This window comes from Bidens hawaiensis, unplaced genomic scaffold (genome assembly GCF_021521415.1).
Source record: "Bidens hawaiensis isolate Kalapana, Puna unplaced genomic scaffold, B.hawaiensis_p1.1 tig00013821_1, whole genome shotgun sequence".
Classification (NCBI taxonomy): domain Eukaryota; kingdom Viridiplantae; phylum Streptophyta; class Magnoliopsida; order Asterales; family Asteraceae; genus Bidens; species Bidens hawaiensis.
Genome location: NW_027492182.1, coordinates 456406 through 474095, shown reverse-complemented (window position 1 = coordinate 474095; position 17690 = coordinate 456406). Strand labels below are relative to the sequence as shown.

Sequence of the window (17690 nt, the reverse complement as noted above, 5' to 3'; positions counted from 1 at the left end):
ACACACATACATGCACTATAATACACCTTATGGACACATGTTAGCATCTTGGGCTATAGAAACAGTACTTGGCTCACTGGTTTTGGGCCGGTTCCAGTGAAGCAGTAAACACTGGTTCAAGATTCTCATTAACACTCTTTGTTGGCCTCTGCTCACCATCATTGAAGTCTGAACCTGGTGCTACCAACGAGTCCACCTATTCTGAACCTTTTGGCGGCCTCGGTTTCACAGTACCCTTATCCATAGTACCTTTTCTCTGCAGTTGTTACAAAACATATTAGGTCAAATTAGAGGTGCCAAAATGAACAGATCAGATAACAGGTCCCACACCTTTTTATCCACAGACGCGGTTTTATCAGGGTTCATAAACGGGTCATCATAGTCAACCGGGGGTTCAAATTTAGCAACATCTTCAAAACATGCATCCCCTTCTTCATCTATCCTGATACCTTTTGTTGTCCCTCTCTTCTTTTGTCTATCTTTAGCCTTCATTTGAAAATAAATTTAATATATTATAATAACTATTATAAAATATAAATATAACTAAGTCCAGAAATCAAACCTGTGCGGGTATTTCTTTCAGTTTCTGCTCCAACTGTGCATCATCAATCAACAACGAAACAACATCCTCAGGGGCTAACAAGTCACCCTGCACATGTTCACCTGTCATTACAAGTTGCTGAACTGTACTTTTCTGGTTAGCTCTCTGTAAAATCTTCTCTTCTACAGTTTCTTTACAGATTAACCGATACACTGTAACCTACATCATTAACAAAAACATATATGGCTTATTTAAGATTTCAGAAGATTATAATATATTAAAGTTTTTAACTAAGAGAAAGCTAACATCTTTAGTTTGACCCAACCGATGAGCCCGGTCCATTGCTTGTAAATCCAATGTCGGATTCCAATCACTTTCATAGAATATGACTGTGTCAGCAGCTGTCAAATTGATCCCGAGCCCACCGGCTCTGGTGCTCAATAAAAATACAAAAATATCACTCCTGAAACACACAAAAATGTTTTTGTTAGATTGTTTTAGAAGTAATAATGGATATTGTTATATAACAATATTCTCACCGATGCTGGAAATCCTTGACCATGTCCCTGCGGTCCATTATGGTGGATGAACCGTCAAGCCTTAAATATCTATATTTTCTGTAGTTCATATAATCCTGCAAGCATGTGATATGGTAAACGTCATTTCATACAAAAGATAAAATTTAATGAATATATACCTCAATAATATTCAACATCTTGGTCATCTGTGCAAATAAAAGCACACGATGATTTCCAGCACGTAAACGCTTCAATAGTATATCTAACGTTTGAAGCTTTCCTGAGTCCTATAAATCATCACAAATCAAATTAAAAAATCATCCATATTGCAAAAGTAACATGTGATTGAAGATAAATATGTGCTCATACAGTAAGCATTTTTGCACGATCAAAACTTTGCATTGGTGGGCATGACCCGAAGATCTTGTGAGTGAGTTGAAGAGCGGGTTGAGAAACAGGTAGTTCTTCATCGATCTCTTGAATTAAATGGTGAGGCGGCCCATTGGGCTTTCTGGGACCGTTACACTCTGAGGTGCGTGCAAAGCCCACTAACAACCGCTTGATCCACGGATGATGCAACTCTTCAACCTTTTTGTATGTAAAGTTTCTATCTGAACAGTGCACATTAACCTACCAAAACAAAAATGACAACGAATAAATATATATATTTACATAAAATTAAAAAATCAACAGAAAAAGCTTACGGGGGGTGCTCTTGTTTTTGGAATGAAAGAGAAAGCGGAGTGAAGAAGTCGAACATTGGATGCAAGTCTATCCTGATGCGGCACAACCAAATGGTCCATTGGAACAGTTGACTTTGACTTGGAAGGGATTAGTAGCATTCTTGTGACTGCTTTTACTTTCTCAGCTCCAAGATTCTTTAATTCAATATCATTATTTTGAATGTTTTCAGTTTCCATCATTAAGGCCACAAGCTCATCCAAAAACTGTCGGTCCCATCTCATGATGGAAAATAATAATCTCTCGGTTAAAGAACCATTTGCTAGAAATGACACCTCAGTTGGTGACAAATCTATCAATCGAGTAAAACCGAACGCTCTGTCTTTTTCTTGTTTAAATGTAGAAAAATACACGTTTTCTGAGGAGAATATGTTAAAATATTTATTAAACAATCCTCTGCCAAAAGCATCTGAATCTTGGGTAATTTCTTTGTATATCAACTTTGGTATCTGGAAGCATTTATAACTAATAAATATAAGACAAACTGAAGATAAACTGTTTTGCTGAAATTAAAAAATTAACCTTGTATGTAATAGGATTTTGATATCCAGAGTAATAAATATCCTCAAATTCTCCAAAAGGAGGCGGAAGAAGTGGATTGGGTATATCAGCAAAATACAGATATGAACTTCCTTCATTTCTCTCAAATAGTTCTGGATGGTTGCAAACCTATAAAATATATTAAAAATAAAAAATTAAACAAAAAATGGTAACATGTATATATGAAATTTATTACCTTTCTCAACTGAATGACAATATTCATCAAATTCATAATCTTTTTTTCATTAAGACCTCGATTGTTGTCAAACAACTCAGCAAGAGATATCTTGTTCTTTATAGCTTGATAAAAAGCTTGTTGCCTTGAACTCAGCTTGCAATGAACAGTAATTTCAGTTTTTCCGGTTAACTCGGAAACCACGTCTTCCTTAACACGCCGCAGCATGAAAGGCTTCAAAATGGCATGCTGGTAATGTAAGACAAAATGTAAGCCCAAGATTATGTACACACTCTTCATGAATACAAAAGCCAAAATAAAAAAAGGCTACTTTTGCTCACCAATCTGCTAAGCTGGTGCTCGTTTAACGTTCCACCATGTTCCGCATGGTTTTCAATACTGGTGATAAGGGATGCAGTTTTAAACATCATTATTAGAAATATAAAGCTAAAACATATTAAAGAAAGTATAAAAAAATTCATACCCTCTAGAAAACCACTCATTAAACTGCTCATGGCTGTCAAATAGAGTTGGCATGATGAAATGAAGTAGCGCCCACAACTCAGCCATGTTGTTCTGGATTGGAGTTCCAGTAAGAAGCAGACGGTTTCTACAATTAAAGCTCAGTAGGGTCTTCCATCTTATACTGTTAGTAGTTTCCAACAATACACATGTAAGGGCATGTTCGTCATTTTAGCAACAAAAGGGTGAACATTCTTACCTGCTTGAACTTTTAATCGCCTGAGCTTCATCCAATACCATATACTGCCACTTCACACGCCTGAAATACTTTTCATCTGACACCAACAGTTGATAGCTGGTAACAAGAATGTGAAATCCAGCCTCCCTGTTAAATTAAAGTGTAACAATCACCATTCGAAATGTAGAAGATAAAATAGTACACATATTAAATGAGGTTAAAAACAAGAACAAATTACACTTTTCATCCTTTAGGTATATAGGAAATTTCAGGTTTCATGCTTAAACTAACAAAATTACAGAAACTATCCTTTTATGTTCAAAATTTGTCACAATTTCGTGAATTTCACTAAAGGGTGTTAAACTTGTCTATTAAGTCCAGTTGCAAATTAGTCTTTTACCCATTTAATGACAAAATTTAAAATCTAAAGAAATATCAATACCCAAATTTCTCACTCTTTCTACTCTCTCTCTCTCTCTCTCTACTCACTACTCTCAACTCTATTTACTTTTCTATTTTCTCAATAAGTGGATGAAATGACCACATTTCCCTCATGTGCAATGCACATGCCTGGACTTGACAGAAAAAAATAATGCCCATTAGTGATTTAGTGGAAAGGAGGAACACTGTGACAAAATTTGAACACACAGGATAATTCTGTTATTTCCTTAGTTTAAAGACAGAAACCTAAAATTTGCTATATACCAAAAGGACGATCAGCGTGACTTGTTCTAAGAACATTTATTATCAAAATAAGATATTGTACCTACGATATAGATGCTTCGGATTAATGTTTTTCCTAAGTACTGTACGTTCTTGAATGCCGCCCCAATAAGGAAGTGCTTTTAAATCAGGGCAAAACCGACTGATTTCATCAACCCAATTGCTCAAGACAGAAGCAGGCGCAACAACTAAAAATGGGCCCCAAATGTTTTTCTCCTAAAAAGGTGTAATTAACAATTTAGTTAAAGATTAACAGTACCAACAAAAGATTTTCAGATAAGAGTACATACTTCAGCTAAATGCGCCAAAAAGGCCATTGCTTGGATAGTCTTTCCAAGGCCCATTTCATCTGCTAAAATACCATTTAGACCCTGCTCATAACAGTTCACCAACCACTGGAGACCTTTAAGCTGATATTCTTTTAGAGAACCTTTAAATAACTCGGGTGTTTGCACTGATGACCCCACAGGCATGGTTGACCTGAAACAATTTTTGAATAGCCAACAAATGAACCAAACTCCTGGATAGATGTAGCAAAATGGATGGTTTTGACTAAGGGTCAAATTGGCGTGGTTCAGGTCAGGCCGTCAGGTTAGCCTGTTTGTAGCGTTTTCTTTTGAACTTCATAATAATAACTATATTTAATGCAACTACAAAAGTTACCATATAGATCTAAAAATAATAATTAGAGAACCAAGTGTTTAAATAACTACAATGGCTGTGTGATAGATAAAAGCAAATATTACTTGTAACCTCTCTTAAATCGTTTTACTCCAAAAAATAAGATCATTATCTTTAAAGTATAGATTTTGCAATCATATTTAATGCATTAAATATAGGGAAAGTTTCATATAAACTTGTGAAAATATTATATACGCTCTTAAAAGATAGTTAAAGTATCAAATTTGCCCATTTCAAGTTTGGGTTGGGTATATATGATACTTCACAAGTTTTACAGTATTGTGCATCAGATTCAAAGAAAAACCAAAAAAAAAGGTGTTAGCGGTAAAACCCAACCCGTTTTGACCGTAAATTCGTGAACATTTTTTAGTTTCAACTTTTAACCCATTTGAATAAGTTGTTTCACCCAAAACAAACCCAGAAAATAATCAAAAAGACCTAAATCACCCCAGTTATAACCATTTGAACCAAGACGAAGAACATTACGGGTGTAACAAGTCAATGTCAGTAGATCCAGCAATGGAAGCATCTTGGTCAATGGAATCAGTCCCAACAGCTTGGCGCAGCTTCAAACATTCATCATCAAAAACACTAGTAATCATTTTCTGTTTCGAGACTGCATCTTGCGCTGCTTTCAAAGCCTCCATTTTCATTTCTCTCTCTTCAGGATCTTCATCTTCAACATTGACTTCTGAAGAAGTCAAAATTGCTTCTTGGTCAACTACTTTACTTTCCTCTTCAGTCAAAGTCCCATCAGGTTGTGAAGCTGTCTTGTTCTGCATGAAGTGACTATACAATTCTGTTTGTGATAATAAGAAATTAAGCCTCTGTTGTTGCCTCTTAGCTTCACGAAGCTCCTGTTCACGTTTCAAAGCTTCTGCAGCTTCTTTTTCTTCTTTTTTCCTTATTTCAGCCTGAATGAATAATATCCATCATTTTTCTATACAATATTAACACTATCCAACAAAAGACAAAACACATTACCATTTCTTTATCTATTTTCTTCCATAAGACCAACATGTCCCTTGCCAGTTTCCTTGTGCGAATTGAAGCGCCCCTCATTAACTTAAATGATCTGCTCACCTTCATCTTTACCTGGAGCAAGTAGCAACTTTTAAGCATATAAAAGTAAAACAAGAAAAACCTTTATTAAATAAAATAAAAAAATCATCGTAGGGCATATGCACCGACCTCACGTTGACAATTTTCTGCAAACCTCTTGGCATCTGTTAATTGCTTTCTATGAAAGTTAATAAAATTCCTATGATGTTTTGGTATGTCTTTCCTGACCATGTTCACCCAATATTTACCAATTTTTTCCATCTCCTCTGTCTCAATAACAAATGGATCATTATTCACTTTCCGTTTCTTGGGCAAACTGCGCTCAATAATCTGCAAGTCAAACGGTTCAAGATGCATGCGTATAAGTGATAACGGCCAACAAAATCCTAAAGTACCATATAAGTAGAAATGGCAATTTTGATCCAGTCACTTATGAATGAGTAAAACTAGTTAGAATTTTGATTTTTGAGTTACATACAAGGCAGTTTGAAGATGTTAATACAAACCTCATACGTGTCACCTTTCTCCAACACCTTCACATAATGAACCTGCAGAGATCCACCGTCAGACATGATCGAACGCCTAATTCCACCAGCTGCTCCCTCTGGAATAGAATATGATTCCAATGCAGCATCACTGACTTTAAGACTAAATTTCTGGGGAGATTTGTTTAAAGATTGTGCCTTTAATCTTGCCTGAAGTGACTCATACCGAGGCTTAAGCTCGCCCAACCCTGCTCTGTTTCTTGGGCCAAACTTTTTGTCAGCTGACATCATTGAAGCTAATGAGCCCAAATCAAGTGAGCCTTTAAGATAAAACTCATCCACTCGAATCTCAGACAGTTTTGGTAAATTTAACGTCGCAGCCAACATTTCATAAGTTGGAGGAATCATGTAACTGACACCATCTCCAATATCTACATAAATAGGTTCTGAAAACGACCTACAAGTTAAAATAGAACTCATATACAATACAATTTAACTGTTTAGATACCATATATTTCACATAATATTTAAATGATGCACGAACCTATTCATGTCAAAATGTGGAGGTATATCTACTTCATAGTTACCCTGCTTCCGAGTTATCCTACCATTTACAAAATTTGAAGCAGTTTCAACCTTGTGTGCTCGTTTACGGTCTTTTGAACCAAAACTACTCTTCATATCTGTCATGCCATTGTACGTAGCACCGGGAGTATTCAAATTATTATTATTATCATTATCATTATTATTATTGTGCTTTTTCTTGTACTTATTAACATGCTCGCCAAGCATGGCTCGATACCGTTCCTCAGCTACGTAAGTACCGTAACTGCCGCCATCCTGATCTTCATCACTACCGTACACACTCCATTTCCGTTTCTTCTCTGACATCATTCCACCTGTTGATTTAAAAATCATCAACTTCAATGATCTTTCAACTGGACTCATAAATGCCCAGATAAAGGCAAATTGGATTTTAATAACCCAACCTTTTTGCAGTTGGCTGATAATAATCCAACCTGAAAAAATTCTTGTCACCAGTCCCACCTTTCACCCTATTTTTCTCATTAGATTTATTTTTCAAATTTTCGAACTGATTTTTAGGGCTTTCGATCGGAATGAGTCGATTGATGTAAAATTCACCTTGAAACAGTGCGCTGTGAAATGGAAGTTTGAACACCCAAAATTGAAGCACGGTTTCGTCGTTTCGAGGTAAGTTTTGCGCCTTGTTCCAATCAAAAGCCCTAAAACACTTGTTTGAAATTCGAAACAAACTTAACGAGGTTTAATTTCTTTTAACAGAGGTCCAATGAGAAAAAATAACTAGGGCGAAACGATGGGAAGAATTTTTTGAGGTGGGATTATTATCGGATTATTAAAATCCAATTTCCCCTGGATAATAATTAATTAATATTAAGAATTGTTTAAAGTTTGTGGCTACCTCTGGTCTCATCCTGACTACTACTACCACTACTACTAGTAGTATTGACATGAATATAATCATCTTGTGGTTGAGGTACTTGAAACTTCATCAACGACTACAATAATAATAACATATATAAAGCAAACAAGTAACAGCAATTAATAAAATTGAGGCGTTATAAACCCGAACTGAAGAGACAGATGCATACCTCGAGATTGAAGAGATTCGAATAGGTGTACGGATTCGTCAACTGGTGATTGGAGTCGTCCATATATTATTATTATTATGTTGCGGATTGAAACCCTAGGTTTGGTACTGGTGAAAGAAAAAGATGATGCGCAGGATAAGCAGAACAAGTGATTTAGCATTACCAATCTCTCTCCGGTCGCTAAAATAAACCGGGACGTGGTGGCTAACGTGCGCAGATAGAGCTTCTGGCTGAGTGCTGTGGATCAATCAAGTATCATCGTTGTGGCCATCCACGTGGCAGTTTAGAAACACAGCAATGTTTTTCACAATTTCTTCCCGAGTTTACTTAACGAAGCAAAGGAATCATTTTCTTTCAATTTCTTTCTTTTCTCTCGCCTTTTTCTTCTTATCTTCTTTTTTTTTTCTTCCTTTATTTTCCATTCAATTCCTTCCATTTTGAAACAAAACAATTTACGTTAGGTTCCCGAGTTTCATTTAACAAAGGAAAGGAAAAGAAATGTAGGGAAGGAAAGAAAATGTTGTGTTCCTGAGTTTCATTCAAGAAAAAAAGGGACAATAACTGTGTTCCCGAGTTTTATTAAAGGAAAGAAAGCAAAGAAAAATAGAAGGTTTTGTAGTGTAATTTCTTTTTTTCCATTTTGGAAGGAATTAAATGGATGGAAAGGAAATGAAAATAAATAAAAAAAGGAAATAAATGAAAATGTTTTCATTTCCTTCATTTTAGGGTTTACTCATCTTTTTCCCTACCTTTCTTTTCATTTCTCTCATTTAATGAAACTCAGGAACACACCATGTTAACTTTCCTTCCCTTTCTTTCCCTAAAAAAACTCAGGAACACAACCTCAGCCTTATCTTTCTTTCTCCCCCTTTCCTTTCTTTTCTTTCCTTAAGTTGAACTCGGGAATCACTGGTTATTGTTATCTTTATTTCTTTTCTTTCAAACTACCAATATCATTAACCGGACGGGTACATTTCACCTCCCAATATAATTTAAAGACGCCGAAGCATAACACAAAAGCTACACCTACAAATTAGAAGACCTCCACTTCTCACATGTTATGTCTGTCATTTTCGGGCTAGGTACGTCGAGTTTGGGCTATTCGGTTAAGGTGTTTTCGGGTTCAAATTTTGGGCTGCTAGAGTATGAGTTGATCAATTAAACAAAGTAAATTTTGAGTTGTCACTAGCATGGAACTAATTTGGGATGCAAGCAAAATCAATTTTGGGTTGTCACAAACACACACACAAACACCTTAGATGATGAACCATAGCTTGATGATGATGAACCGTAGATGATGATGGTATGGTGGTGCCACACAAAAGGGATATTACGATGCTGATGAACTGTTTGAACACAAGAATGAACGCTAGGATATCAAACGTTGGCGTCCCCCCCTTAAAAAATAATTAAAAAAAGCAACTTAAGTGCAAATTGAGTTATTCGGGTTGCCTGAGTCTCAAAAAACTATACACGAAAATTGAAAACCGGATAACAGCTTATTTGGTTTCGGGTGCATTTTTTGGGCCGGGTTAAACCAAATCGTGTTCGGGTTATCCTTTGTCCAGATTCGGCTTAATCATGTAACGACTTATTCGGGCTCAATTGCTATTTTTCAGTTGGTTTCTGTGTTACGGTTAAAACTGGCAACCCTAGTCCAAACCCAATCTGACGGCACTTATTATCAAATTTGTAACTTCACATGGTGTAATAATATATTTGGTGTACAATCTGCTAAATATTTTCTTTCCTATCGTGTGAGATTGTAAGATATCTTTCATTTCCAAATTAGTCCCTTGTGTGCCTATTACTATTGTCGAATTGGCTTATATTATTGGAGCTAAGTTATCCTACACAATCTCCAAAGTTTAGGAAATGCACAAAGACACAATGGATCGCAAAATATAACGCATCGCCGAGCAAATGTAACACAATGCTGAGCAATATAACACAATGTCGAGAAAAAAAAAACATAATGACGAAAATAAACAAAAGGCACAATGGTAGACACAATGATCTAAACAAAAATTCTAAAACTCACAAGCTAGAAATTGAAAAGTGAAAACCTAAAATCTAACATCGTAGAGTTCGACGAGACGGTTCCAATGCCGCTAGTTTGGGTTCAATTAGAATCCGTTTACACCGTCCCTATGACTTCCTATTTTTTTGAAGAGTGTGTATTTTAACCTTTAGCTACTAGTAGAAAACCCACATGATGTTGCAGGGAAACAATAATATTGAAAGATTTGCTACAAGCGAGACATTAATTTTTTTTTATGTATTTAACATGTATTATTAAAAGTCTAATCATGACATTGAAGATTATTCTCATACTATTATAAATTGGATGTAGCTTAATAGTAGAGCACTCATTTTACTAGTGAGAGGTAGGGGATTCAAACCTCACTATCATCAATTTATATAGGAGATATGAGGGATGACCCTGGCTTTCCAGGGTTCAAGTCCTGATCTCACCCGGTTTTACCGGCTCCTCGCTGTCGTGCCGTTTGACGGGCGTGGGGGTCGGGTTTTATCCGGGGAATCCCTCAATAGGTGGGCCGCTAGGGGCTCCGTCCGTCCGGACTCGTGGCCGGCTCGGGCTATCTTTAGCCAATAAGGGCCACGTACGAAGTACCCGGCGTTATTTAGTTGGTAGTTCCAAAAAAAAAAATTAATAATCTGACCCCAATCAAACATGTTATACTATTTTTGTCTTCATTTCATAATCATGCAACCTATTTCCGGTCTAATTCTGTGTGAAACCTATAAAATCCAATTAAAGCATGGACCAAACTAAAACTATGTTGTAAGATAGACGTTAAACCCATAGGATGTGTGGTTAGAAATGTTGCATATCTTGAAAAATACAGAGGAAAAAAAAAGAATAATGCTTGAATAAGGAAATGTTTATTATTGGGTTAACAAAACATTAAGAACAAGAATGATCAGACTCATATCAATTTATATGTGCTTGAATACAGAAAGGTTACTACATATATAAACCATATATGAACCAAAACTAACTTGATTCAGATTTCTATAGTACCTGAACCAGCACGCATTTATCAGCTTCGGTACGTATAAACAATGTCATTCGCTAATCGATGCTGAATGTGCGTAACCGGTGGCGAAAATCAAGAAGCAAAGTTGAAATATATAGTAATTTCAAAATTAACCGAATCCTGTTCCGATCCGGCAACATTCTGACCTGAAACATGTTCTGACCTGACTCTTTCGACTTGAACAAGTACCGACCCGAACCGAATTAACCATTTTTTGTATCGGCCCGTTCCAACCCTTATCCGGTGTTACAAATGACCAGTGGTTGTTACCTGTTGTCAGTCCTAACAAGTAATCGCTTAACATGTTAACTTTTTATAATTAAAAAGTTATAGTAATATTATACTCAAATTAAAGAGAATAAAATGCTCGTTTTTTTATGTGGTTTAATTATTAATATGTGAAAAAATTATGGTCTTTAAAAAGTCGCAGTGGTAGTTGATTTTGAATAAGAGGTACTATGTACCTACTTAAAAAATTAATAAAAACTTATTAAAAAAAATTAATCATGTATGAGTGATAACTTATGAATATCCCTTGAAATTTTAAGCAACAAAGTTTGTACCTAAAGCAACCAAAGTTCTACATCTTTTAAAAGGTCCTTTGAATTTGCTTTATATGTAGTGTAGATATTATCGCTCGCAGTACGTTCCAATAAAAATGCATATTCTATAAGGTTGAAACTTTATATAAATAAATCAGATTATGAGATAGATTTATAGTGGAAAGCTAGATTGAATGCTTCTTTGGTTTATTATATGCAACAATCACATGCACTAGCCCTTTTACTTTTCAATTCAAAGAAACAAAAAAGAACCAACGATTATTAGAAGGTGCGTACAAGCACATCTCTTCGTGTTTCTGTAACAAACTATGGTAAAGCGACTAAGTTGGACAACTTTATCATGGACACCCAAGATGGCGGGCAAACTTGCACCGGGAGCACTTGAAGATGATGTAATCTTGCAATTCTTCATAACATACATAACAGTTTCCATCAGCACTAAGCCCAATTTCATAGGTGAGATGGTGCGGGTGATCTGCGACGTCAAGGGTTTTTCCAGATTTGATATTTAGGCCCCAGAAGACAGGTTCATCATCTGGTAGTATAGAAAGTTTTAGCGGAGCACAAGTGGTGTGCATAGACGATGAACAAGTGCTGCAATGATAGAACCACTTTTTCGGGTTAAATTATTCATCATCATCATCATCATCGTACTCAGTATATCCCACCAATAGCAAAGCTATAGTAGGGTCTGAGGAGGGTAAGATGTAGACAGCCTTACCTCTACCCCATAAGGATAGAGAGGCTGCTTCCGGTGAGACCCCCGGCTCGATAGTAGTTTTGCATCAAGCCTTGGACATAAGACACATAGCACTCAATCATCGGGACACCGGCTGATCGGTGCATGTACCCTTGTCTTTCGGCTATCAACGCCACTACATGATGCCTGATTAACCGTCCGTCACTTTTAACGTTATTTTCACGAGATTAGTAAAATAACGTCAAAATTAGTGCAATTTCACTTTTGCCCACCCGAGGGTTCACACATATATACATCATATGTGCGCACCGCAAGCAGGGCTATTTTTCGGGTTAAATTCATTCTCACAAATATCACAAAAGTATTCGCTACCATGGTTCTCAGCTGGATAGTATCTCAGACTAAGTGAGTGCTTATCGTACTTGTGCCTAATCTTTCCAGGTAATAACAGAGCACACTTTGTATGCAGATAGAAATCACAAGTGGGACAATGGAACCCCGGTGTGACCAGGGAATAGCGACATGCCCCACAATACCTTTTTGACAGATTGGCAGAAGCTTCAGTTCTTTGGAGGAGATGGTCTGGGTGAGCTTCATGTGTGATCGCATCAGGTATGAAGGCACAATTAATATCCACATAATATTCACATTCTATGCATTCATATGTAAAACCATTGGAATATAAGTTACAAACGTTACACCAAAACATACCGAAGGAGCGTCCATATTGTGGCTGGAGAACAAGTGTATGATTTGGATGGCCATGGTGGTCTTGTATCTCAGAGGGTAGCCTGGTGCACCACTCATGAAGAACAAAACCACAATCATCTTGGGAACACCTGTAAAAGGGCAAATCCGTGATTGGTCGCACGCATCCGTCACACAATAGTTCCACTCGTTTCATGGGATCATGAAGAGAAACTGACCCGTTATCGAGTGTTTCAATAAGAATTAGTGGGTGCGGATGACTAAACATTTCACCGTCAATCTTTCTTTCAATAGTAAATTCGCCTTTGTTGATACAAAGGTGCTTCAGAAGGTTGAAACTTTCATAAGGAAACGGACAACGGATTAGATTAGGATGGTCATCGTCTTTGAAGTTTTTAGACATTTTGCCAAGGCCTAAAGAATGGCATATTTAAAGTTAAACTCAAATTGGCAAACATAATATCTAGTATTAAAAAAAGAATAAAAAACTACTCACCTGGGTGCATTAAGATAGACATAAATGCCTCACTCGTTGAAGTAGCACACTCAACATGGACGTAATATCTACATTTATCACATCTATAATGCCAGTTGCAAGTGTAGAAACCCTTTCCACAAACTCTGCAAGTGGGATAGAATCTGGCCCTTCTTTCAACTTGTGGAAAGGAATAAGCAAGTGTAAGTAAATGAGTATGAGTGAAACTCTCATTTGTAGACCGTTGGATAAAGTAACTTGGCCGGAAGCAAAGCACAATCCAAGTGGATCTTGAACTGATAACAAGTGGTACAATGGTAGAAGGTCCCACTATGTTTAATACCACAAGCATTACAATAAGACATCATCCAACCTAGATATCGTTGCAGTTGGTGTGGGTGACTTGGGTGGTCCATCTTTTGTTCAGCCATAGTAGCACAGATTATGTCCATGTTGAAATTGCAGATGGAACAGTGGTAGTTGTAGAACCTTTTTCGTCTAATTTGGCACGTATTACATATCACATGACTATCAAAAGTAGTGTTGAGCCTGATATCAGGATCTTGAAACTGATATCCATCAGACAACGTAAGATTGTGACCTGGATGTGATGGGTGATTTTGTTGGGTTAGGGGCAGTTGTGCACAGAATTTGTGCAGGGAGTAGTCACAATCCTCACAAGAGTAGTAACATAGATGAAATGAATAGATCTCCTCTTTGCACATCTTGCATTTACTAACATGACACTCTTCCACAATAAAACCATCTTCATCTTCGTCTTCGTCTTCAGAGTGTTCCTTCTTTTGGGGGTGCTGCAAATGCACAAGTCTAAGCAGGTGCGCGTGACTAAAATGTTGAAGCTGCTCCGTTGCAACTACATTCAATAATATAATATACGTGTGTTACAAAAATATCCTCAATATTAATTCTGTTTTTTTGTTTATAAAATGTAAAAAAATGCAATCGCTTTGTGACGATTTCATGAACACAATACAATAATCATTACCAGAATTATGCACGTACCCGCTTCAACAAATTAACTTGAGTTTCAAATCATTTACTGACAATTTCTTGATTTGTGCTTTTAACCAAACCCTATGTGGACATTCTACCATAGTTCTTAAATATATTATTATATTTCTATCTACTTTTAACTAAATGTGGTTGTATATTTAGTGTTATATGAGATGTGACTGATGTGCCACTGCTTCTAATAGTTCTTCTAATTACAAAAGGTAGACAAAGAGACCGGTTAGATAGGGAGACTAAAATTTTCTGTTGAACACCATCTCAATTAGTGTCACATGCGTAAAGTTGTATTCATATTTCTATATGTGATTTTGGGTACTTAACAAGCAATGAAAATTCCTAAACTATTACCGCTGGCCACCCCTTTTAAAAGCATTATGGGTCGACCACTTTTAAAATCGTTACACGTCGCTCACGACTTAAAACCATTACGGACCACTCAATCACCCCTTAAAAAGCAGAACATGTCCTTTTCTGCCTTAAACACATTACAACTTAGAGACCAATAGTTCCAACCGTTATTATAAAATAACTTTTACATGAAATAAATAAGAGTGATTATGTTTCACCTAGACTTTACACATGACATATATATCGGATCAACAAACTGAATATCAATGACACATATTCAAAACAGACAAGAAATCACTAACGTCGCCTTCACATGGTATACCAATATATACTCATCATTTAAGCTTTTAATCAAACACTGGGGGTGCGTTCTGCTTTCTTTTCATGTTACATTTCTTTCATTCCCAAATTAAATTCCCTTGTATGTATATTAATTATGAAAACGTATAAAACCTAAAAACTTGAAGAACTAGAGACATACCTGTATGTATTGTTGCAGATAATGCTTCTACCTCTGATCAGAAAATTGGGTACATAAATTGTAAAAAAAGATTGATGTTTAGGCAATGAAGATGTGAATGGGATGGAGTAATATATAGGCATGAATAAGAAAAACTATGGATTTAATAGTCCTTACTGTTAAATGTTAATATAGAATGGTTTCTTCTGCATATGATATCAACTATACAGGTCCCAAGTTAATTAGAGTACTTACTTGAAGAAGTTGTCTCAATCTTTTGAATGCTTGATGATGAAGATGAAGCCATATCCACGATGATTCTGAATAAGAAGTCTAGTTAGCCTTCAATTTGATGGATTATGAAAATAAATCCATTGTTCCAAAGCTTTAAGTAAGTCACATTAACCATAAGGAAAACAATTGACTTCTTTTTTCTTGTAACTGCTAAAACTTGTTGATAATTTATACCAAAGTATTATTATATTACTAATCAAGAATTTAAAGGTGCATAAACCATACGTAACTCTGTAATTCACATCACTTTTGCAGATTTGGGGATAAAGAATATCCCAGCAATATTTCGTTTTTGAATCTATGAAAAACAAAGACCTTTTAAACTGCAATGCCTTTATTTTGTGGTTTTTGTTATTTGTGGGCATATAACTTTAGAAGTAGAATACATAGAAATATCAATATTCTTGAGTCTAACAGGTTGTGTTTGTGTAGAACATGAGCCGCTTAGCACCCCTATCTATGGGCTGCTCACCGCTAACAAACAACAGATTCTATTTGTCCCATAAAAACAGATAATGATATGTATATCAATAGCATCCCTTTTACATGCATGCATGGTGTAACAAACAATAAATTATACTTCCTCATGAAGCATTTAATCAAACACTTGGCGTGCATTCATTCTACTTTCCTTAATTACTGTATATTAATTATCCAAACTAATAAAACTTTAAAAGCTAGAAGAGATAAGAGACATACATACCTGTATGTATGTAATTTAAAACTATATATTTTCTTGGGTGTGAAGTTATAGTTTTAGCGTAGAACACAAGAATGTTCAAAATTTTCAGGTCAAACGGATCATGTTCGTGTTTCTGACACAATTTTCAGTTTCACTTTGGTTTAACCTGCCAATCCGAGAACACAAGCCGTTTAGCACCCCTAATCATGGGTTGCTTATCCTTACAAACAACACATGTCTATTTTCCCATAAAAACATTACAGCTTTACTTAGACAAAAGATATCAGATACTTCCAGCTAGTTATTATTATTATGTCTTAAGTCTTAACTATATATGAAATGAATAAGGATGGCTAGGTTTTACACATGACATATATGCCGATCAACTAAAACAAACTGAATGCCAACGACATATATTCAAGATCAAGGTCATCCTAAAATTAAAGCAGGTAACTTATTAGCAGTTCGAAAAATAAACACAAATTTAAGAACATCTACCATTTATGGACTTATTTTTCTTAGTAATTAAAAGCATTATTTTGAAAACAGATAAGAAATAATTACTAGCATCCCCTTCACAAGGTGTACCACTATATACTCCTAGCTCATTTGAGGCTTTTAATCAAACACTTGGTGTGTATGCATTCCCAAATTAAATTCCCTTAACGTATGTATATTAATTATCCAAACCGATAAAACTTTTCAAACTATAAGAACTAGGGAGACATGCATTCCTGTAGTGTTGCAGATAAAGCTTCCTCCTTTGATCAGCAGATAAATTTGTAAAAATAAAGACTGAAGTTTGTTTGGATGAATAAATAGAGTGAATAAAGGAATTTGCCATCTTCAAGAAACCCAAATTCCTTCATGAAAAGTTTGATTCTTGGAGTGACTGAATCAAAAGCAATTTAATTAAATGATCCACTGGTTGCTTTACGCATTTGCATACTCTTCACATTCATTTCCAAAACTGTCGGCTGCAACTTTTTTTTTTTTTAACTGAACAACTCACTATCTTTTTTTGGTTAACTGAACACCGGCAATTCTGCAGTAATAAAAGAGTTGGATGAATGAATAAAGATCAAAAGCCAACGACATTGCTTTAATATATATATATATATATATATATATATATATATATATATATATATATTCTTGGAGTGAGACGATGAAAAGAAAGTTAATTGGATTATTCGTAGGTTACCTTTACACATTCATTTGCATACTGACTGATACTCTCGTCACATTCATGTCCAATATTGTCGGCTGCAAATATATATATATAGATTCTTAGAGAGACTGAATCAAAAGCAACTTATTGTCGGCATTTGGCCTAAAGCCTTTTCAGTGTGACCGATCTAGACATTAATTTCATTTGCGAAAAAATAAATAAATTTAATCATACATTAACAAAAAAAAAAAATTTGACCGGTTTCACGTTTACTACAGTCTGATTAAGCGTTTTGTGCATAGCAGAGCTCGGTAACGCGTTGTACATGCGCCCAATTATGCGTTTGGCGCATCTCGGACAGGCTTCGCGTTACGCGTGTACTGGATCCATGTTACCCG

General features: G+C 35.8%; 2 protein-coding genes across 2 annotated transcripts; both read right to left on the bottom strand.

Annotated features, from left to right (window-relative positions):
- Window positions 1-137: 137 nt before the first annotated feature.
- Window positions 138-7636, bottom strand: LOC143545117 (chromatin-remodeling ATPase INO80-like). Its single transcript, XM_077037057.1, has 21 exons — window positions 7608-7636; window positions 6711-7065; window positions 6188-6623; window positions 5811-6011; window positions 5604-5714; window positions 5106-5533; window positions 4229-4418; window positions 3982-4154; window positions 3237-3362; window positions 3000-3161; window positions 2857-2914; window positions 2537-2764; window positions 2323-2469; window positions 1764-2249; window positions 1429-1689; window positions 1239-1346; window positions 1081-1175; window positions 848-1004; window positions 563-760; window positions 331-486; window positions 138-256 (listed from the first exon to the last, which is right to left on the bottom strand). Exons 2-21 carry the CDS (start codon window positions 7058-7060, stop codon window positions 197-199), a joined length of 4131 nt encoding a protein of 1376 aa, XP_076893172.1. The 5' UTR covers window positions 7061-7065; window positions 7608-7636; the 3' UTR covers window positions 138-196.
- A 4781-nt stretch (window positions 7637-12417) lies between these two features.
- On the bottom strand, window positions 12418-14031 carry LOC143545090 (uncharacterized). The gene is made up of 2 exons (XM_077037036.1): window positions 13327-14031; window positions 12418-13244 (listed from the first exon to the last, which is right to left on the bottom strand). Exons 1-2 carry the CDS (start codon window positions 13655-13657, stop codon window positions 12418-12420), a joined length of 1158 nt encoding a protein of 385 aa, XP_076893151.1. The 5' UTR covers window positions 13658-14031.
- Window positions 14032-17690: the final 3659 nt, after the last annotated feature.

Coding starts and splice junctions, on each gene's coding strand:
- LOC143545090 (XM_077037036.1), bottom strand. CDS start 13,657: ATGCTTGTGGTATTAAACATAGTGGGACCTTCTACCATTGTACCACTT. Junction 13,245..13,326: donor GTCTATCTTAATGCACCCAG/GTGAGTAGTTTT, acceptor GCCATTCTTTAG/GCCTTGGCAAAATGTCTAAA.
- LOC143545117 (XM_077037057.1), bottom strand. CDS start 7,060: ATGATGTCAGAGAAGAAACGGAAATGGAGTGTGTACGGTAGTGATGAA. Junction 4,419..5,105: donor GACATTGACTTGTTACACCC/GTAATGTTCTTC, acceptor AAATTGTTTCAG/GTCAACCATGCCTGTGGGGT. Junction 2,470..2,536: donor TTGTCATTCAGTTGAGAAAG/GTAATAAATTTC, acceptor TATATTTTATAG/GTTTGCAACCATCCAGAACT.